Source organism: Rattus norvegicus, chromosome 1, assembly GCF_021556685.1.
Source record: "Rattus norvegicus strain SHRSP/BbbUtx chromosome 1, alternate assembly SHRSP_T2T, whole genome shotgun sequence".
Taxonomy (NCBI): Eukaryota; Metazoa; Chordata; class Mammalia; order Rodentia; family Muridae; genus Rattus; species Rattus norvegicus.
Window position 1 is genome coordinate 69,760,770 of NC_141534.1, and position 22,851 is coordinate 69,783,620.

Below are 22,851 nucleotides of genomic sequence, written 5' to 3' on the forward strand. Positions count from 1 at the left end.
TGAGGTCTAGTAAAATTTAAATGGCACAGACCATCATTTTGTGTAGAGAATGACTCCTAGTGGCAAGAAAACAAAATAGCAAAAGAGTCCACAGAGCAATTAATGATTAGATGTAAAGTGGTTTGAAGTCTGATTGTACTCCCCTTTTTTTTTTCTGATTGTACTTCTTAATGATGTTAGATGAGAATGTCAGTGTGTCCGCTATGTCTCAACATACCTCTTAGTAAATCACAGGATGGCTTTGTTATTTGTTGTAAAATAGCTTATGATTATCATAGGAGCATCTATGAGAATGCTCAGTGGAAGGCTTTAGTATTTCACAATTCATACAGTGAAACAAAAAAGGAAAGACTTCAAGTAGGCTTCTATTCTATTCTAGGTGGTCCATTGTCCAACATAGACAAAACAAAGAGAAATTATATTGGACTGTACTGAGTGACTGAAATCCTCAATGTTCATGCCAACTCTTCAGCCCTGTTCATAAACTGTTAGTATAATGAACTAACTGCAAAATCCTTTGTGAAGTATGTAAGCTTTCAGTAAGGATCTGTTACAGGTTATACATTAGTTAAGTAATTGGTTAAGTCATTTGACATGGAATCAATATTTTCTATGTAGGTGAGATAAAAGCGCTTTGCACCAGGATGCTGTAAATCTGCACCTCAGCTTAGTGTTGTGAATATATTAAGGGTATATAACTAAGGTGTGCAGAATATAGGTATTGGATTATTAATCTGTTTTTAAATCACAGCTCCTTAGCTTTGGTTTCCTACAGTCAATAAAAAAAACTTATGTATTTATCTATTTTTACAGTCTAGATTTTATTCCCCTCCCTGTCCATCTTCTGTCTGTTCCACATTCCATACCTCCTCCTTGCCCCCACACCCCATCTCCACAAAGATGTCCCCACCCTATCCATCCCACCATACCTCTAATTCTTGACTCATAGGCTTTATAAGAACATGTGGATTGATAAGTAATTATAGAGTATCAACCAGTGACTTCACAGTCATATTATTAGTTTTTATTTGTTTGAATATAATAGAAAAAATGATGCAGAACCTTCAGAAAGGTCTTTGGTGTAATAAATAATACCTACATATTACAGAAAGAAAAGATTCTCTCCCATATATATATATATATATATATATGTATAAGATTTATATATGTATATATAAAGTTTATATATGTATATATAAAGTTTTATACATATGGATTTTTGTTCTGTATATATGTTGAGGCACTAGATGTCTGCCTATTCCATAGGAGGTCAGAAGGCGGTGTCAGATCCACTGTATCTTTATTCACAGTTTTAGGCAAGATTTTTGATGAGTATTGAGCCTGGGTCTTCTTAATAGCAATAAGTGCACTTAACTTGTAATTTATTTCTAAATCCAATTAAAATCATTCTTGACTCCTGTCAGATTATCTTCTTTTTGTATATGTTTTCACAGCTTTGCCTTTCATCTCACCTCACTCTAATCAAGCTTTCTATCTCAGAAGTTGTTTTAGATATCCAGGCAAATGTTTGACTCACTTACTTTTTCACTCTTATCTCAAGCATTCTTGCTCATTGATTCACCTCCCCGCCCCCAAATTCCATGATGTGGCTTATGTTTAAATATTCTTCATATTCATGTTGTCTTCTTAATCATAGTTCCTCAAAATTTACTCAGAAGCAGAATAAATAAAGTGATAATTGAAGTAAAATGGGACCCTAAAGGTGGGGATCTAATGAAAAGTAGGTAGTGTATTTCTGAAAGTAAGAAATATTCAGGATGTTTGAACTCACAGGGAAGACTACCTTTAGACAGAGTGAAGATATAACGATATGTAATCCCAGGAAAAATGGTTTAGATGATAATATCTACAACTTGTCCTTCTAGTATTCAGCAGTGCAAGAAGATCAATTTCCATGATATAAAAATTAGATGACTATGTGTCTTTTTATGCTAATCTTAAAAATCTAACATACTTGACTTTTTGTCAGGAATTCCTATCTCCCTGAGGAACAGAAATCAGATGAATTCACAGAGTTCTGATGGATTTGACCCTTTGTTGCATATGTAGTTCAGTTGGTATTGTGTGACACTTGACCTGAGTATGTGTAACAAAAATATTTACTTAGTTACATACAGTGAAGCAAAGACAGACCAAAGTAATTATACAGAACTCAAAATTGCTGAACCAATGACTTTCTTGTGTCTACTTATAGGAAACATATACAAATGAATTAATAAATCTTAAATGAACCTACCTGTGGTTACTATAGAACAAATATGTGCTATTAAAGATATTTCAATGTTATGAGTTGAGAGAAGTCAAAGGAGATCCATCACTGAAAAATCCCATTACAACATGTGTGATAACCCATGAAAGCAGTCCTTTTCTTTATAACTTTACTTTTTTGTTGTATTCACTTTACATTCCACTCACTGCCCCCTTCCACAATAAGATTGGGCCCCTGTTTGGTATCCTCCCAGGTACTTCAGGTCTCTGCAAGGCTTCATAATTCCTCAACCACTCAAAAAAAATCTCTTCTGGAAAAATGCTGGGTTGCCTAACACAGAGGATTAATGAAGCTGGGGCTAGATGTGGGGTACTTAAAGTACTATCTATCATATTTGCTATGGTAGAGAAAGGTCTCAAAGGTCAAAAGAAATTGAATTAAGTCTAAATCTCTATCACTATTCAAACAACCTTCTGTAGGTTTCACAATTGCTCAAAAGAAGTATTTATTCATAGAAAATAGAAATAATAAAATCTTGAAGACTGAGAAATACATAAAATAAACACCATGTACAGTAATAACATAATTCATGCAGACTAAGGAGAGGCCCCAGAGATTTACACAAACTCATTAGGTTCCATATTCTATCATACATAACATTGAATATGTAATTATGCCACTCTTAGTATACCAAGGAATAAGAGCTTCATCTCGGGGCTGGGGATTTAGCTCAGTGGTAGAGCGCTTACCTAGGAAGCGCAAAGCCCTGGGTTCGGTCCCCAGCTCAAAAAAAAAAAAAAAAGAGCTTCATCTCAAGCAGGGACAATAAAAAACACTGGCATGAAGGTAGATATGGGCTCTACCCCTTATGAACTTACAGACTTTTCAGAACCAGAAGGAGGCATACATTATTCAACAGTGATAGTAACTGTTCATGAATCTCTTCAACTCTAGATTCATACTAATTCTAGATTAACAGAAACAAATACTAAAACAACAGGCAAAGTGACTATGTGAACCTAGTGCAGAGAGAAGGTGAATATCTTGATATGTTTTTTGTATTGTTCAATAGGCAAAATTAAATTTAAAACTGATATGAGCTTGGCAAGGCCTGATTATTTGCCATATTGTCTTGGTATGTGTCTCTTGAATGTCCCTTTCATTAAGCCTTCATGAAGCCTCATTTGAGCTCTTGAATCTCAGTTTCTAAAATGGTAAGAATATTTGTTACACACACACACACACACACACACACACACACACACACACACACACACACACACAAACATATTGTCTGAGTCCTGGATTCACTATAATATCACTTTTGTTCCTTTGCTGTGAAACTCTCAGGAAGATTATGGAAACATATACCCAAAAATGGCGATCTATGGCTCTGGAGACAAGTCACTTGATAAAGTATTTCCCTTACAAAAATAAAAAAAAACTGAGAAATAGAGATGTTATATAGATATCTTATTGTGGAGGCAGTGATAGATGGACACTTACATATATATTTTGTGGTCATCTAGCCTCCCCAGTAAGTTCAAGCCAGTGAGAGAAGTCTTTCTTAAAATTTAAAGTGTGTAACACCTGAAAAATGCGAGTTCTGAGTATCTTCTGGTGTTTAAACAAGTATGCACCACATGGCATGATTTATACAAACACACAGACACAGCAGATACAAACAGACCCTTAATTGTAAGGAAAGGAATTACGCTCTACGCTCTATTTTAATTTGGGCAAAGATGATATAAACCTTACCAGTTAATGTCAAAATCTTAAGGTCAAAGTCCTTTGTTCAGATGGCTTTTCTGATCTTGGTGTAAACTAGAAAACTCCCTTTCCTTATCTCTTCTCTAACTTACCTGGGGAAATCCAAATCCACACTCTATCAGATGAGCATCCCATAGTCCTTGGTGAAATTACAAGTTCAAGTTTCTGGAATGCCTCTTCATGCAAATGAGGCATTCCTAGAACTTTAAACCTTAGCCAATGAAATGTCACACTAAGACGACCCCATCAAACTTTCCAAAGTTTATATAGTTCTTATTTGCCAAGAATATAGTGTACAAGATTTTTCATTGACTACACTCTAAAAGACCTGTTTTGAAAAGAGCTGTAACACTACAATCTTCCAAGGAGACACCTTCATTCTGGTATTCACTGCAGAATTGGGATTCTTTTGACCCCAAACATTCCAGACTGCACTTTATCATTTTCTCCAGAGGTTGCCTCAGGGTCTAGACATGCTAAGGGGACATGTAGACCCAGGAACTTGGATCGACTCCATCCTTCCCCAATGGTGTGTAGCAGTGCCAGGACACAATAAGGGAAGAAGCAAAAAACCTGAACCACAACCATTGTAATGTTTTATGCACTTCATAATCTTAAAAATTATTCAAATTCACAATGTGGAAGGTAACAGAATCATTTGATTGAACAAAATTACAAGGATTTTATGGTCTTCACTGAGCAGTATGACAGCATATGCCTAGGAGAATGATTAACAGAAAATGGAGCCTACAATCAAAGAAGAATGCCACAATAGTGGTAATAATATCAAAGCTATAATAGAAAAAGGCATCATCTACAATCTTTGTAAACATACTTTAATATTTCTCCAATCTACTCACTGGGAAAGGGAGTAACATTTGAAATGTAAATAAAAAATATGCGATAAAAAAACAAAGTTCAACTTAAACTATCTACATTGCTCTGCTGAATTCTTTCTTTTGAGAACAAAGCACTAAAGAAAATCCATGATAAACGGACAATATTATTGGCCCAGTTTTCTCCTCATGGTAAACTCATGTCTCCACACATTCTACATCATGTACATGCTCAGATCAATATCAGAGCAGGGATATTGGAACTTATGGTTCCTTTTTCATCACTCTTTGAAGTAATATTTCTGTTTATTAATGTATAGAATTGACATTTCCATTAAGGATATTTAAAAGAAAATCACACTTACTTGTTACCCTTAGAATAGGTACTCTGTTATAGAAGGTGATGTGGGATGTGAGTAAGTTGTATAAGATGGAGCCACATCTGAAAAACAGTCATTGTTGAAATTTTCAGGTGCAGACAAGATGGAAGCCAACATCTCAATGCCTCGAAATGGATCAGAAGTTGGGTTTTATGATTCTACCACCTCTACAGTTCTGTGGATCCTCTCACTAGTGGTTCTCTGTATAACCTTTGTCCTTGGTGTTCTAGGTAATGGGCTTGTGATTTGGGTATCTGAGTTCCGGATGGCACACACTGTGACCACTGTCTGTTATCTGAACTTGGCTTTGAGTGATTTCTCTTTCATGGCTACTCTACCACTTCAGATCATCTCAATGGTCATGAGAGGAAAATGGCTTTTTGGTTGGTTTCTTTGCAAATTGGTTCACATCATTGCAAACATAAATCTTTTTGTAAGTATCTTCCTAATTACTCTCATTGCCATGGATCGCTGTACTTGTGTCCTGCACCCAGTATGGTCTCAGAATCACCGAACTGTGAGTCTGGCCAGAAAAGTGGTTGTTGGAGCTTGGATATTTGCTCTGCTGCTTACCTTGCCACATTTTCTCTTCTTGACTACAGTGAAAGATGCAAGAGGGGAAGTGCACTGTATATCTAAATTTGAATCCTGGGTTGCAACCCCTGAGGAGCAGTTAAAGGTGTCTATTACTGCTACCACAGCTTCAGGAATCATCAATTTCATTATTGGATTCAGCATGCCCATGTCTTTCATTGCTATCTGTTATGGACTCATGGCTGCCAAGATCTGCAGAAGAGGCTTTGTGAAATCCAGCCGTCCCTTACGTGTCCTCACTGCTGTAGCAGTGTCCTTCTTTGTCTGTTGGTTCCCTTTTCAATTGATTATGCTTTTAGGCAATATCTTGAACAAAGAGACACTGAGTATTATTCATATATTGGTTAACCCAGCAAACACTTTAGCCTCCTTTAACAGCTGCCTCAACCCAATACTCTATGTCTTTCTCGGTCAGGAATTCAGGGACAGACTAATGCATTCTTTGTCTGCCAGTCTGGAGAGGGCCCTAAGGGAAGACTAGGCCATGAGGGAAAATTAAGTCCTGAGAGATGACACAGATAACAACTTGTCTTTATGTACTGCAGACTCTGAGCTATAGGAAATGGCAGAAGTATGGTCATAGGGACTTTCTGCCTTAACTTATCTTGCATGAAATTTCTGAGTATTAATCTATAAGAAATTATTCTCTGATTTCTGATTTTGAAGAAAAAATAAAAGATAAATTTAATTCCTTTTGATAATTTTTCAAATTAGCCTGTAGCCTGGCTAAGACTAAGGTAGCTGAACAGTACAAGGGACAAAAAATAGGTATATTTGAAAGGATTATAAAATATAGTATATATTAATCCTAAAATATTATTTTATTAAATATTCGATGGCAATGTAGTATATGTTTTTAGTCCTAGCATTTGAGGTACATATAAAGGAGGATCATATCAAAGCCAAGTTACAAATGGAGGTTGAGAATCAACCCAAACTGGGCCACATGAGACCAAGGTTCAGATCAACAAAGAGAAAAATATTGTGCCATAAAGAAGGAAAATGTTATGTCATTGCTCGAAAATGGGATAAACTATTGATATACATAGTTTGAATATGACCATAACAGAAGGAAACACATTAGATTTTATTTATTTGTAGATCCTAAGATTTGATATGGGTTCAGAAAAATTTATAATTTTTGTATGTACATTTGTGCAGTTGTGTAAGAGATATGGAAGCACATTTAAATTGTCAAATTGATCTTAGAAACATGAAAGAATCAGGGAAGTTTTAAGACAAAGGGAAGATAATGTACTGCTTTGGGGAGTACATCCTGACTTATCTTCAGCTGACTTCTTACTTGTGTCTAATCATGAATGCATCTGCCAACATCTATCTTTGTTTTTAATTAAGGCATGTGCTATATCCTGCCAAGATCCCCCACTTACACATATGTTCTTATGAGACTGTCTAAACCAGAAGGAAATGCCCTTAGTCAAACATAGATATTGTGTACCATAAACTCACCGCATAGGCATTTATGGTCATTGTTTAACTTCCTAGAATTGGTCATGCTTTGTTTTCCTTGCCTTTAAAAACCATGATAAAAAAAAAAACCACTCATTACTGGCACGGTATTGACCAGCAGTCATCTCATATGTGTTTTGCATCTTCTTCCTTCCTTTCCTATAATCGTCCTCACTCCCTCAGTATTGGTTCCTGCATTGACCAATTGGCTACCTTGGCCAACACATTGCATTTTAATTATTATATATGGATTCATAGATTTTATATGGATACAGAAAAACCTGTATTTGTTTTTGTGTGTAAATGCATGCAGTTGTGTATGAGATATTAAAGTATAATTAAATCTCAAATTGATCCTAGAAATGTAAAAGGATCAGTGGAATTGTAAGACAAGGGGAAATTTATTTAATGCCTTGGTTAGATTTTCAATTGGGCACTAACTAAAATAAACTGGGATACATGTCTCAAGAAGAAATTTTCTAGATTTATTTGTTTCATGGGTGATTATGTCACGATTACTTTAATTGAAGTGAAAAAACTTTCCTGCTGGGGGTGGCACCAATCATTAGGCATGGGACCCAATATGGATTATATGAGATTAGGACATGCTATCTGAGTCCTATAATACATGCTTTAGATTGTTTCCCATTTACTGTCTTTGGAAATGAAAGAACAGGAATACTAGAGGCATAAGCAGAGTTAGAGTGAAGGAGGTTAAACCTAATGAGGACTACATTAAAAAGGCATTCATATATTTATTTTATAATACAGTTGAAACATTTTAAAAAGTATTTTTCTGAATATATATTTCTTACAATCATGAGTAACTAAACAGAAAAATATCACCATGGGTTATTAATTGTTATTTGGGTAGTTGTCAGAGATCCTGAAAGCAGCACAGGCTATTGTTGCTCCTGTGGTGCAGTATGATGGCTCCCAATGATTGAAGCCATAAATCATTGTAGCAACATATGGGAAAATCAATTTGGACTTGAGCTGAAAATGTCTTAGCTTGTGGCTAATTTTTGTAGAGACTATGAATGCTACTGAAACTTTGTACCAAAGAGAAGCATCAATCAGTTTACTCAGATCTGAGAACTGAGACTCTCTTGACAAAAATCTAGGCAATATGTGTCAACTTGTGCTGTAGTACAAGGACCATTGTTTACATGAAAATACTTTCTCTGATTAAATATTAGGACAAATTCATAGGAGGGAATGCCTGTGTGGTCCTATAAATTCAGTCAAAATGTATTAGTTGGGAGTTAATAGACCCTATTGCAGAAGTTAGAACTTTTATTTAGCTAAATTAACAGAGCACCGACCTATCTTCTAGATATATATGCAAATATAAAGCCAGTCTCAGGATTATTTGCAAAAGCCTTTCATTGCAGTGAATAATTCCACTTAGAGAAAGAAGTCAGTTTATAGGATTGGGAGTAAGTAATTGTTGATGGCTCAGCCTGAAAGAAGACACTAATACCACCTCTTTTAACTTTCAGAGAATGTTGAATGATATGGAGTGAAAGAGTTTCAGAAACTAGGAAATAGAGATGAGAGTTTCAAAATTCCCATTTTGTCTTGAGTAGGAAAGTGGCAAAAGAAGACATAGATACTTGAACAACCTGTTTGAGGGCTGGCAGGATATTGTGTTTACATTTGTGTTCTGACATTACTCAGTTGATTAAAGCCCACTGATGAGCAATTAGTATTTTGGGCTATCTTAACAATGTATAATTCTGAGGCTGAAATATGGGGACTATTCCATGTATCTCTGGGGTTTTCTAGTTTCTGTTAACTTGACACAAAACTTATGGCTCTTAGAACAAGTCTATACTAAGGAATAAATTTAATCAGTGTGGCCTATTAGAATATCTGTAGGGATATTCTCTTGACTGTTAATTGATGAAGTACGGACTAGATTATCAAGGATTGTAATATGTTTTGGCAATAGCCCATGGATATCTAAGAAATGTAGGAAGGAAGGCAACAGAAGCAAATGATTACAAAATTGTCCCCCATCTTCAGCTCTTGCCTTGGCTTCCCTAAGTGATAGAATATAACCTCTGTAATAATTTGAATGCAAACAGTCCCATAGGCTCTTATGTTTGAAGTCTTTTTTTAAAATTTTAACTATTTATTTTTCCCTCTTTATTAAATTGGGTATTTATTATTTACATCTCAAATGTTATTCCCTTTCCCGGTTTACAGGTCAACATTCCCCTAGCCCCTCCCTCTCCCCTTCTATATGGGTGTTCCCCTCCCAAACCTCCCGCCATTACCGCCCTTCCCCCAAGAAACCCGTTTACTGGGGGTCCAGCCTTGGCAGGACCAAGGACTTCTCCCGTCCACTGATGCCCTTACTAGGCTATTCATTGTTACCTATGCAGTTGGAGCCGAGGGTCAAGTCTTATTTACCAGATGTGGACTTATTTGAAAGGAACAGAATTGTTACATTGTATGGTCTTGTTGGTTTAGCTGTGTCTTCTTCCAGGATATGTATAATTTGTAGTGGTCTTGACCAGTTTTCTTTCACTGCTGAGGATCAGGTGTAGCATTTAAGCTACTGCTCCAGCTCCAGTGTGAATGCTGACATGTTCCCCATTACAATGTTAATGGAAAAAGCCTTTGAAGCTGTAAACAAGACAACAATTAAATGTTATTATTTATAAGTGTTCTCTTGGTTATAGAGTCACTTTGCAATAACATAACTTTGACTAAAATGTAGTTGGTCTCAGCGGTTGGCATAGTGATATGTTAGGTATGATCATGATATTGTGTGGAGGAACAGAGAAAACTTTTGAGTATTTGGTGGCTTGAAAATTGTTTGAATGTTTGAATGGGGCTTATGGAGCTATATTAGTAGGAGAATAGAATATGAATATGCTGAGGGTGAGGTGTACTGTCAGGTGTTTTGGAAGGGAAGAATATTAACAAATGTCCTAGACACTTCTTTTTTATTTTAATGATTTAAGTGTCAAATGGCATCCCACTTCCTATATCCCCTCCGCAACCCCCCTTTCCCATCCCACCTCCTCCCTGCTTCTAAAAGGTTGCTCCTCATCACCCACTCACTCCCACCTCACCACTATAGCATTCCCCTACCTAGGGGAATCAAGCTTTTGAATGACCAAGGGCCTCCCCTCAAACTGATTCCAGATTAGGCAATCCTCTGCTATATACGCAGCTGAAGCCATGTGTAATCTTTTGTTGGTGATTTAGTCCCTGGGAGATGTGGGTGGTGTCGTTGGTTGATATGGTTATTCCTATGGGACCACAAAACACTTCAACTCTTTTATTCCTTCCCTTAACTCCTTCATTGGGGTCCCTGTGCTCAGCTTGATGGTTGGCTGCAAGCACCCACATCTGTAGTGGTCTGAGAGGATCTAGCAGAGCCTCTGAGAAGATAGCTATATTAGGCTCCTGTCAGCAGACGCTTCTTGGCATCAACAATAGTGACTTGATTTGGTGGCTGCATATGGGATGGATCCCAGGTGGGGCAGTCTCTGGATGGCCTTTCTTTCAGTCTCGACTCCACTCTTTGTCCCTGTATTTCCATTAGACAGGAGCAACTCTGGGTTAAAATTTTTGAGATGGGTAAGTGGACCCATGCCTCAACCAAGGGACTTGCCTCACCTCTGGATATGGTCTCTACAGGTTTTCTCTCCCCTTTGCTGGATATTTCAGCTAATGTCATCCCTGTGGGGTCCTGTGAGCATCTTGCTTTCCTGGGATCTAGGACTTTCTGCTAGCTACCCCCAGGCCCCCATCCCCTTTGCTACACACTTCTGCTCAATTTCCTGATCCACTGAAGATCTTCTCCATCTCCTACCATGCCTGGTATTGCCCCCCTTTTCCATCCCTTTCTTCTCTTCCTCCCTATTGTCTCCCACACTCTGCCTCCCATGGTTATTTTGTTTCCCCTTCTAAGTGGGACTGATACATCCCCACTTTGGTCTTTTTCCTGAACTTCATATGGTCTGTGAGATGTATCATAGGTGTTCTGAATTTTTTCCCCTAATATAGACTTAACAGTGGGTAACTATCATGTGTGCTCTTTTGTGACTGGCTTACTAAACTGAGGATGGAATTTTCTAGGTACATCCATTTGTTTCTGAATTTCATGTAGTCTTTGCTTTTAATTTCTGAGTAGTATTCCAATGTATAAATGTATCACATTTTCTGTATCACTTCCTCTGTTGAAGGACACCGGGGTTATTTCCAGCTTCTGTCTCTTATGAATAAGGCTGTTATGAACATAGTGAAGAATGCTTTTTTGTTATATTTTGAAGCATCTTTTGGGAATAAGCCCAGAAGGGGAATAGCTGGATCCTCTGGTAGTAATATGTCCACTTTTCTGAGGAACTGCCAGACTGATTTCCAGAGTGGTTGCATAAGCTTGCAATCCCACTAGCAAGAGAAGAGTGTTCCTCTTTCTCCACAACCTTGCCTGCATCTGTTGCCACTTGAGCATTTGATCTTTGCCATTCTGATGGGTGTGAGGTGGAATCTCAGGGTTGTTTTGATTTGCATTTCCCTGATGTCTAAGGATGTTGAACATTTCTTTAAGATCTTCTCAGCCATTCTAGATTCCTAAGTTGAGCATTCTTTTTTTTTAATTAACTTGAGTATTTTATATTTAAATTTCGAATGTTAGTCCCTTTCCCAGTTTCCGAGCCAAAATCCCCCTAACCCGCCCACTCCCCTTCTATATGGGTGTTCCCCAACCCATCCTCCCCCCAATACCGCCCTCCCCCAAACAATCATGTTCACTTGGAGTTCAGTCTTAGCAGGACCAACCGCTTCCCCTTCCACTGGTGCTCTTACTAGGCTATTGATTGCTACCTATGAGGTTAGAGTCCAGGGTCAGTCCACGTGTAGTCTTTGGGTAGTGGCTTAGTCCCTGCAAGCTCTGGTTGCTTGGCATTGTTGTTCATATGGGGTCTCAAACTCCTTCAAGCTCTTCCAGTTCTTTCTCTGTTTCCTTCAACAGGGGTCCCGTTCTCAGTTCAGTGGTTTGCTGCTGGCATTCGCCTCTGTATTTTCTGTATTCTGGCTGTGTCTCTCAGGAGAGATCTACATCCGATTCCTGTTGGCCTGCACTTCTTTGCTTCAACCATCTTGTCTGATTGGGTGGCTGTATATGTATGAGCCACATGTGGGGCAGGCTCTGAATGGGTGTTCCTTCTGCCTCTGTTTTAATCTTTGCCTCCCTATTCCCTGCCAAGGGTATTCTTGTTCCCCTTTTAAAGAACGAGTGAAGCATTCACATTTTGATCATCCGTCTTGAGTTTCCTTTGTTCTAGGCATCTAGGGTAATTCAAGCATTTGGGCTAATAGCCACTTATCAATGAGTGCATACCATGTGTGCTTTTCTGTGATTGGGTTACCTCACTCAGGATGATATTTTCCAGTTCCATCCTTTTGCCTATGAATTTCATAAAGTCATTGTTTTTTGATAGCTGAATAATATTCCATTGTGTAGATGTACCGCATTTTCTGTATCCATTCCTCTGTTGAAGTGCACCTGGGTTCTTTCCACCTTCTGGCTATTATAAATAAGGCTGCTATGAACATAGTGGAGCACATGTCTTTGTTATATGTTGGAGCATTTTTGGGTATATGCCTAAGAGAGGTATAGCTGGATCCTCAGGTAGTTCAATGTCCAATTTTCTGAGGAACCTCCAGACTGATTTACAGAATGGTTGTACCAGTTCTCAATCCCCCCAACAATGGGGGAGTGTTCCTCTTTCTCCACATCCTCGCCACCATTTGCTGTCACCTGAGTTTTTGATCTTAGCCATTCTCACTGGTGTGAGGTGAAATCTCATGGTTATTTTGATTTGCATTTCCCTTATGATTAAAGATGTTGAACATTTCTTTAGGTGTTTCTCAGCCATTCGGCATTCCTCAGCTGTGAATTCTTTGTTTAGCTCTGAACCCCATTTTTTAATAGGGTTATTTGTCTCCCTGTGGTCTAACTTCTTGAGTTCTTTGTATATTTTGGATATAAGCCATCTATCTGTTGTGGGATTGGTAAAAATATTTTCCCAATCTGTTGGTTGCCATTTTGTCCTAACCACAGTATCCTTTGCCTTACAGAAGCTTTGCAGTTTTATGAGATTCCATTTGTCCATTCTTCATTTTAGAGCATAAGCCATTGGTGTTTTATTCAGGAAATTTTCTCCAGTGCCCATGTGTTCAAGATGCTTCTCCACTTTTTCTTCTATTAGTTTGAGTGTACCTGATTTGATGTGGAGGTCCTTGATCCACTTGGACTTAAGCTTTGTACAGGATAATAAGCATGGATCAATCTGCATTCTTGTACATGTTGACCTCCAGTTGAATCAGCACCATTTGCTGAAAATGCTCTTTTTCCATTGGATGCTTTTGGCTCCTTTGTCAAAAATCAAGTGACCATAGGTGTGTGGGTTCATTTCTGGGTCTTCAATTCTATTCCATTTTTATATCTGTCTGTCTCTGTACCAATACCATGCAGACTTTTATCACTATTGCTCTGTAATACTGCTTGAGTTCACAGATAGTGATTCCCCCTGAAGTCCTTTTGTTGTTGAGGATATTCTTAGCTATCTTGGATTTTTGTTATTCCAGATGAATTTGCAAATTGTTCTGTCTACCTCTTTGAAGAATTGGATTGGTAATTTGATGGGGATTTCATTGAATCTGTAGATTGTTTTTGGTAAAATGGCCATTTTTACTGTATTAATCCTGCCAATCCATGAGCATAGGAGATCTTTCCATCTTCTGAGGTCTTCTTAAATTTCTTTCTTCAGAGGCTTGAAGTTCTTATTGTACAGATCTTTTACTTGCTTGGTGAAAGTCACACCGAGGTACTTTATATTATTTGGGACTATTATGAAGGGTGTCGTTTCCCTAATTTCTTTCTTGGCTTGTTTCTCTTTTTGTAGAGGAAGGCAACTGATTTATTTGAGTTAATTTTATACCCAGCCACTTTGCTGAAGTTGTTTATCAGCTTTAGTAGTTCTCTGGTGGAACTTTTGGGATCACTTAAATATACTATCATATCGTCTGCAAAAAGTGATATTTTGACTTTTTCTTTTCCGATCTGTATCCCCTTGACCTCCTTTTGTTGTCTGATTGCTCTGGCTAGAACTTCAAGAACTATATTGAATAAGTAGGGAGAGAGTGGGCAACCTTGTCTAGTCCCTGATTTTAGTGGGATTGCTTCAAGTTCCTCTCCATTTAGTTTAATGTTAGCAACTGGTTTGCTGTATATGGCTTTTACTATGTTTAGGTATGGGCCTTGAATTCCTATTCTTTCCAGGACTTTTATCGTGAAGGGGTGTTGAATTTTGTCAAATGCTTTCTCAGTATCTAATGAAATGATCATGTGGTTTTGTTCTTTCAGTTTGTTTATATAATGGACCACTTTGATGGTTTTCTGTATATTATACCATCCCTGCATGCCTTGGATGTAGCCTATCGATGAATCCTACTTGATCATGGTGGATGATTGTTTTGATGTGCTCTTGGATTTGTTTTGCCAGAATTTTATTGAGTATTTTTGTGTCGATATTCATAAGGGCAATTGGTCTGATGTTCTCTTTCTTTGCTGGGTCTGTGTGCGGTTTAGGTATAAGTGTAATTGTGGCTTCATAGAAGGAATTCGGTAGTGCTCCATCTGTTTCAATTTTGTGGAATAGTTTGGATAATATTGGTATGAGGTCTTCTATGAACGTCTGATAGAATTCTTCACTAAACCCCTCTGGACTTGGACTCTTTGTGGTTGGGAGACCTTTAATTACTTCTTCTATTTTTAGGAGCTATGGGGTTGTTTAACTGGTTTATCTGTTCCTGATTTAACTTCGGTACCTGATATCAGTCTAGGAAATTGTCCATTTCCTGCAGATTTTCATGTTTTGTTGAATATAGGCTTTTGTATTAGGATCTGATGATTTTTTGAATTTCCTCCGATTCTGTAATTATGTCTCCCATTTCATTTCTGATTTTGTTAATTTGGACACACTCTCTGTGTCTTCTTGCTTCTTCCGACCATTTGCTTGGAAAGTTGTTTTCCAGCCTTTCACTCTGAGGTAGTGTCTGTCTTTGTCTCTGAGGTGTGTTTCCTGTAGGCAGCAGAATGCAGGGTCCTCATTGTGTATCCAGTTTGTTAATCTATGTCTTTTTATTGGAGAGTCGAGACCATTGATGTTGAGAGATATTAAGGAATAGTGATTATTGCTTCCTCTTATATTCATATTTGGATGTGAAGTTATGTTCGTTTGCTTTTCTTCGCTTTAGTTTGTTGCCAAGATTATTAGTTTCTTGCTTTTTCTAGAGTATACCTCGACTCTTTATGTTGGGCTTTACCATTTATTATCCTTTGTAGTGCTGGATTTGTAGAAAGATATTGTGTAAATTTGGTTTTGTCTTGGAATATCTTGGTTTCTCCAAATACGTTAATTGAGAGTTTTGCGGGACACAGTAACCTGGGCTGGCATTTGTGTTCTATTTGGGTCTGTATGACATCTGTCCAGATCTTCTGGCTTTTTAGTCTCTGGCGAGAAGTCTGGTATGATTCTGATAGATCTGCCTTTATATGTTACTTGACCTTTTTCCCTTACTGCTTTCAATATTCTTTCTTTATTTTGTGCATTTTGTGTTTTGACTATTATGTGACAGGAGGCGTTTCTTTTCTGGTCCAATGTATTTGGAGTTTTGTAGGTTTCTTGTATGCTTATGGGCATCTCTTTAAGTTAGGGAAGTTTTCTTCTATGATTTTGCTGAAGATATTTACTGGTCCTTTGAGTTGGGAGTCTTCACTCTCTTCTATACCTATTATCCTTAGTTTTGGTCTTCTCATTGAGTCCTGGATTTCCTGTATGTTTTGGACCAGTAGCTTTTTCTGTTTTGCATTATCTTTGACTGTTGTGTTGATGATTTCTATGGAATCTTCTGCTCCTGAGATTCTCTCTTCTATCTCTTGTATTCTGTTTATGATACTTGTATCTACGGCTCCTTGTCTCTTCCTGTGTTTTCTGTATCCAGGGTTGTTTCCCTGTGTTCTTTCTTCATTGCTTCTATTTCCATTTTTAATTCCTTCAACTGTTTGATTGTGTTTTCCTGGAATTCTTTCAGGGATTTTTGTGATTCCTCTCTATAGGCTTCTACTTGTTTATGTATGTTTCTCTAACGAAGTTCTTCATGTCTTTCTTGAAGTCCTCCAGCATCATGATCAAATATGATTTTAAATCTAGATCTTGCTTTTCTGGTGTGTTTGGATATTCAGTGTTTGCTTTGGTGGGAGAATTGGGCTCTGATGATGCCTTGTAGTCTTGGTTTCTGTTGCTTGGGTTTCCTTGCTTGCCTCTCGCCATGAGATTATCTCTGGTGTTAATTTGTTTTGCTATTTTTTACAGTGGCTAGACTGTCCTATAGACCTGTGTGTCAGGATTGCTGTAGACCTGTTTTCCTGTTTTCTTTCAGCCAGTTATGGGAACAGAGTGTTCTGCTTTCGGTTGTGTAGATTTTTCTGTCTACAGGTCTTCAGCTGTTCCTGTGGGCCTGTGTCCTGAGTTCACCAGGCAGGTCACTTGGAGCAGAAAAGTTGGTCTTACTTGTGGTACTGAGGCTCAAATTTGCTCATGGGGTGTTACTTATGAGCTCTCCGCGAGGGCAGCAACCAGGAGGACCTGCGCCGCCTTTTCTGTGTGCCCCCATGCACCAGGGTCTCAGATGGCTTTTGGTGTTTTCCTCTGGAATCAGAAATGTGGGCAAAGTATAGTCACTTCTGGCTTCCCATGTGTGTCTGCCTCTCTGAATGTTAAGCTCTCCCTCCCACAGGATTTGGGTCCAGAGAACTGTTGAACCCTTCAGGTTCTGGTGATGTCTTGGCACAGGGGACCTGCAGCTCCAGTGCCCCTATCTTCCGGTTCCCAGAGGCCGTATACAGTTTCCTCTTGGGCCAGGGATCTGGGCATGGGTGGGCAGTATTGGTGGTCTCTACTGATCTGCAGTCTCAGGGGTGCCCACCTGTCTGGATGTGAGCTCTCTCTCCTACGGGGTTTGGGAGCAGTGAGCTGCGGGCGGGGATTAGCAAGGTTGGGAATCCAGCTAAAAACCTGAAGTGTCCGGTCCTATAGGAATTTTGCCTCTGTGTGTACTAAGACCACCAGTCAGGTCGATTGGAGCAGAAAATTTGGTCTTACCTGCAGTCATGCAGCTCAAGTTTGCTCGTGGGTGTTGCTTTTGAGCTCTCTGCGAGGGCAGCAACCAGGAGGACCTGCGCTGCCTTTTCCGGGAGTCCCCGTGCACCAGGGTCCCAGATGACGTTTGGTGTTTTCCTCTGGAGTCAGAGATGTGGGCAGAGTGTAGTCTCTTCTGGCTTCTTAGGCGTGTCTGCCTCTCAGAAGGTTTAGCTCACCCTCCCACAGGATTTGGGTGCAGAGAACTGTTGATCTGGTCCCTTCAGGTTCCAGCAATGTCTGGGGCACAGAGGACCTGCAGCTCCAGTGCCCCATTCACCGGTTCCAATGTATCCTTTCTTATCTCTCTTGATATCTTTTTGTTTGATTTTTTTCAATATTAGAATGGCTACTCCAGCTTGTTTCATGGGACCATTCACTTGGAATTTTTTTCCAGCCTTTTAATCTGAGGTGGTATCTGTCACTGAGGTGTGTTTGTTGTATGCAGCAAATTTTGGGTCCTGTTTATATATCCAGTTTGTTAGTCTATATCTTTTTGTGGGGTTTGATACCATTGATGATAAGAGATATTAAGGAAGAGTCATTTTTAATTTCTGTTATTTTTGTTGTTAGAGATGGAATTATGTTTGTCTGGCTATCTTCTTTTGTGTTTTCTCTAAAAGGATTACTGTGCTGCTTTTTCTACGATGTTGTTTTCCTAGTGTTGGAATTTTCCATCTATTATTCTTGTAGAGCTGAATTTTTGGAAAGATATTGTGTAAATTTGTTTTTTATGGAATATCTTGATTTCTCCAGCTGTGTGAATTGAGAGTTTTTCTGGATATAGTAGCTTGGGCTGACATTCGTGTTCTCTTAGTGTCTGTATGACATCTGCCCAGAATCTTCTGACTCTCATAGTCTCTGGTGAGAAGTCTGGTGTGATTGTGACTTTGAAGTGTCATGTGATTTTGTGCATTTGGATCTTCTGATTATTATCTGACTCGGTGTGTGATTTGTATTCTGTCCCAATGTAGTTTGGGTTCTTTTGGCTTACTGCATATTTATGGACATCACTTTCTTGAACTTAGGGAAGATTTCTTCTATTATTTTGTTGACTATATATACTTTCTTTTTAAGTTGGTACTCTTTCCTTCTTTTATATTTATTATACTAATGTTTGTTCCTCTCATTGTATCCTAGATTTCCTCAATGTTTTCATTTAGTGTTTAGCATTTAGCATTTTGCATTTTCTTTGATGGTTGTGTCAATGTGTTCTATGATATTTTCTGCACCTGAGATTCTCTGTTCTTTCTCCTGCATTCTGGTGGTGATGCTTGCATCTTTGGCTCATGATCTCTTTCCTTGCTTTTCTATCTCCAGGGTTGTCTACCTTTGTGATTTCCTTATGATTTCTATTTGTTTTTAGATCCTGGATGGTTTTGTTCTATTCTTTCACCTGTTTGGTTGTGTTTTTCTGTAAATTTTTAATGGATATTTGTGTTTCCTCTTTAAGGGCTTCTACCTGTTTATCTGCGTTCTCCTGTATTTCTTTAAGAGAGTTATTAATATACCACTCATAGAGCTTTATCATCAACATCAGATATGATTTTTAAATCTTATCCTGCTTTTCCTGTGTGTTGGAGTATTCAGGAATTCTTGTAGTGGCAGAACTGGGTTCTGATGATGCTAAGTAGCATTGATTTCTGTTGCTTAGGTTCTTGTGCTTACTGTTTACCATCTGGTTATCTCTGATGTTAGTTGGTCTTTCTATCTCTGACTGCTGCCTGTCCCTCCTGTGAGCTTGTGAATCTGTGATCTTAGGTATGTCATCACTCTTGGGATACCAGTTCCCTCTGAGTGGGATTTGAGTGTGGACGGCTGTGTCACAGGGTTTGCTATGGGGTGCCGAATGAAGCCAGAAGGATCCTGTCCCCAGCTGTTCTGAGTTTCCTGTGCTCTGTGGGCTATTGTTGGGTCCCCCTTTGGCCATTTATTGAGGAAAGGTGGTGAACTTGTGATCTTAGGAGGGACAGCATTCCTGGGGTTCCAGCTCTCTACAAGTGGGAATTGGGTAAAGAGAACTGTGCCACTGGATTATCCCTACAGCCCAGATAGAGATATGAGGGATTCTGAAATGTTTTATATTGTGTGGATATTAGCCCAAAAGCTCAGAGTGCCCATGGTGCAACCCATAAACGGTTTGGAGCTTAAGAATAAGGAAGACCATAGTGTGGATGCTTCAATCCTACATAGAAAGGGGAACCAAATACTCAAAAGAGATAGAGGTCAGGAGGGCCCTGTGAAGGAGAGAGGAGGGGGAGTGAAGAGAAGGAGGGGCATCATCAGGTATTGGAAGGGACAGGAAAGAAGTACAAAAGGTTAGGGAATCTGATAGAAATACGAAGCAGTGGTTGATGGGGAACTGGGGGTAGATGCCAGAAAGTCCTAGACACCAGGGAAGCAAGAGGATACCAGGATCCAACGGGTATGGCTTTAGCTGAAATACACAACAGATGTGAAATAGATCCTATAGAGATTACTCATCCCCACTAGACATGAATGGCCCCCAGTTGAGGGATGGGCTTCACACTCAACTCAAAATATTTAATCCAGAAATGTTCCTGTCCAAAGTAAAGTCCAGGACAAAAAATGAACAGAGACTAAACCACTAACCAAAGAGTATACATGGAGATTCCATGGCTCCAGATGCATATGTAACAAGGATGGCCTTATCTGATATCAAAGGAAGGGGAAACCTTTGGTCCTGTGCAGGTTTGATGCCCCAGCATAGAGAGAAGCTATAACAGTGAATCAGGAGTTGGATAGTGGGCAGACAAGCACCTTCATATAGGCAAAGAGGAAGGGGGAGATGTAATATGGAGGGTTGTGGTTGGGTAACCAAGAAGGGGATATCATTTGAAATTTAAACAAAAAATTATCAATAATAAAACAAAACAGTTGCCTTGGTCTTGGTGATCGAATGATCACAGCAGTTAAACCTCAACTAAGACAGAAAATGTTATCAGGATTTGCTGTGATAGGCCTGACCATGCTTTTGTCTAGAAGAATGTCTATTTTGGGAGTTAGAATTTGGAAAGAAGTGGAATGCTTTAAGCTGTATTAATGGGTTATCCAAGTAAAAATATGAAAGACTTTGTTGCTGAGATTGATTTGAAATGTGCAGACTTGGCCCAAGAGGGTTCAGGTGAGAAGAATTTTGGTATATGGCCTAGAGACTGTTTATGGTATTTTGTTGAAGAATGTGGCTGCTTTCTGCCCAGGTCTGAAGAGATTACTGAGACAAAAGTATATTAATTGCATTGACAAAGAAAATCTCAAAAAGTCCTAGCAGAACTTTGTTCCCTGGTTCAGTCTCAGGAAGAGCATTGTGAACAAGCATAGCAAGATTCAAAAGGAAAAACATAAAATATATGGTTCAAGTATTAAAAGGGTGCCAGGAAGTGAAATGGAGCCAAATCTTATGTTCAAGGATATTGAATTGAATTAAAGGAATGGTGACCTTGGGTAAAGATTCCACTCATTTATGTTTAGGAGCAGGCATTGTAGTATATGCCTTTAATTCTAGGGTACTTGGGAAAGCAGATCTGAGTTAAAGGTCTGCCTGGGATAAAGGAAGTCTTAGATCCAGGTGTAGTGGTACGCATCTTTAATCACAGCACTTAGAAGGCAGTGGTTAGGGGTTGGGGATTTAGCTCAGTGGTAGAGCGCTTGCCTAGGAAGTGCAAGGCCCTGGGTTCGGTCCCCAGCTCCGAAAAAAAGAACCAAAAAAAAAAAAAAAGAAGGCAGTGGTTAGTTCAAAGTCAGTCTACAAAGCAAATTCCAGGAAAGCTAAGCTGAAGCAGTGAAGAAGTTGGAAAACAGAAAGCTAATGATAATGTAATATAACAAGGTGTTCCAGCACCAGGAAGCAGCAGAACTCAGCAGCTTTGTTCATTTGGCTCTGGCTTTATAGTCAAGAGGAGACTACTGGGACATTGATGCTGGTGAACTGGAGCTAAGAAATTAGTAATGATTAAGAAGAGACCAGCATCACTAATGTATGTGGATCCCATAAGTTGAAACTAGAAGCTTTAACTTTGTAGTTGCATTGGAGAATTCAAGACATTAGAGATGCCAGAGATCTGGGGTATCTTCTGAAGAAAATTGTTAACAGGGAATGGAACCATCCAAGGAGAAAGACGTTTGTTGCAGTCAACAAAAATGAAAAAGGAGTTGGAGTCTTGAAGACTGCTTTGACAAAAGATATAGAGATGCAGAGTTTGGAGTTAACACAGATTGTTTTTTGTCTTGATTTGGAGATTACAGTGAATGGATGAATCTCAGAAGAGACTTTGAACTTTGGACTTTTAACATCGTTGAGACTGCTTAAGGCTATGGTTACTTTTGAAGATAGACTAAATGTATTTTGCATTATGCTATATTTATGTATGGGCTCCATAGACTCATATGTTTGAATAAGTCAATGGGGTCAGGGTGTAGAATATTATGGCTTATACATGCTTGGACCAGTGGGTGGCACTATTAAGTTTGGTGGCTTTGTTGGAGTAGGTGTGCCACTGTAGGTTTGGGCTTTAATATCACAGTCCTAACTGCCTGGAAAGCAATATTTTGCTAGCAAGCTTCAGATGAAAATGTAGAACTCTAAGCTTTGCCTGCGCCATGCCTTCCTAGATGCTGCCATGCCCCTGCGTTAATGATAATGGACTGAACCTCTGAACTGTAATCCAGCACCTGTCAAATGTTGTTATAAGAGTTGCATTGGACTTGGTGTCTGTTTACAGCAGTGTAACTGAAACTTAGACAATAACACTTATCAAATTTAAATCAGGATCAGATAAACCATCTAAATATACTCATAACTTGTAAGAAAATTGGAGCATTCATCAAGGTCATATACTCAAGAAAATCACAGGGCATATGGTTTTAGCACAAAATGCCACAAGACTTTCAAGGAAACCCTAATACTGTACTCCACAAATGAGTTCATAAAATAGAAATCAAAGGATTGTTGCCAAAATAATTTTATGAGAGCATCATTACCCTGATAACTAAATAACGCAACAACTCAAGAATAAAAGGAGGATTTCAGATCAATTTTACTCATGAATATTGATGTAAAATACTCAATAAAAATTGACAAACTGAATCTACGAACATCACACCAGAGATGCAGGTTAAAAAATTCTTTCAATGTAATCCACCATATAAACAATCTGGAGAATATTACTATCACTTTAGATTCTGAAAAAGATTTTGAGAAAATTAAATCCACTTAATGATACATTTCATGGAGATATCAGGGATAAAACATACAAACCTAATCTGAGTAAAGGCAATATAAACAAGTCAATAGCTAATATCAAATAAAAGGGAGAAAAACT

At 38.6% G+C, this 22,851-nt stretch overlaps 1 protein-coding gene across 1 annotated transcript; it reads left to right on the forward strand.

The window, feature by feature from the left end:
- Positions 1 to 5,322: 5,322 nt before the first annotated feature.
- Fpr2l2 (formyl peptide receptor 2 like 2) lies at positions 5,323 to 6,294 on the forward strand. Its single transcript, NM_001408790.1, is given in 1 exon segment — positions 5,323 to 6,294. A coding segment is annotated over 1 exon segment (972 nt).
- The last annotated feature ends 16,557 nt before the right edge of the window (positions 6,295 to 22,851 follow it).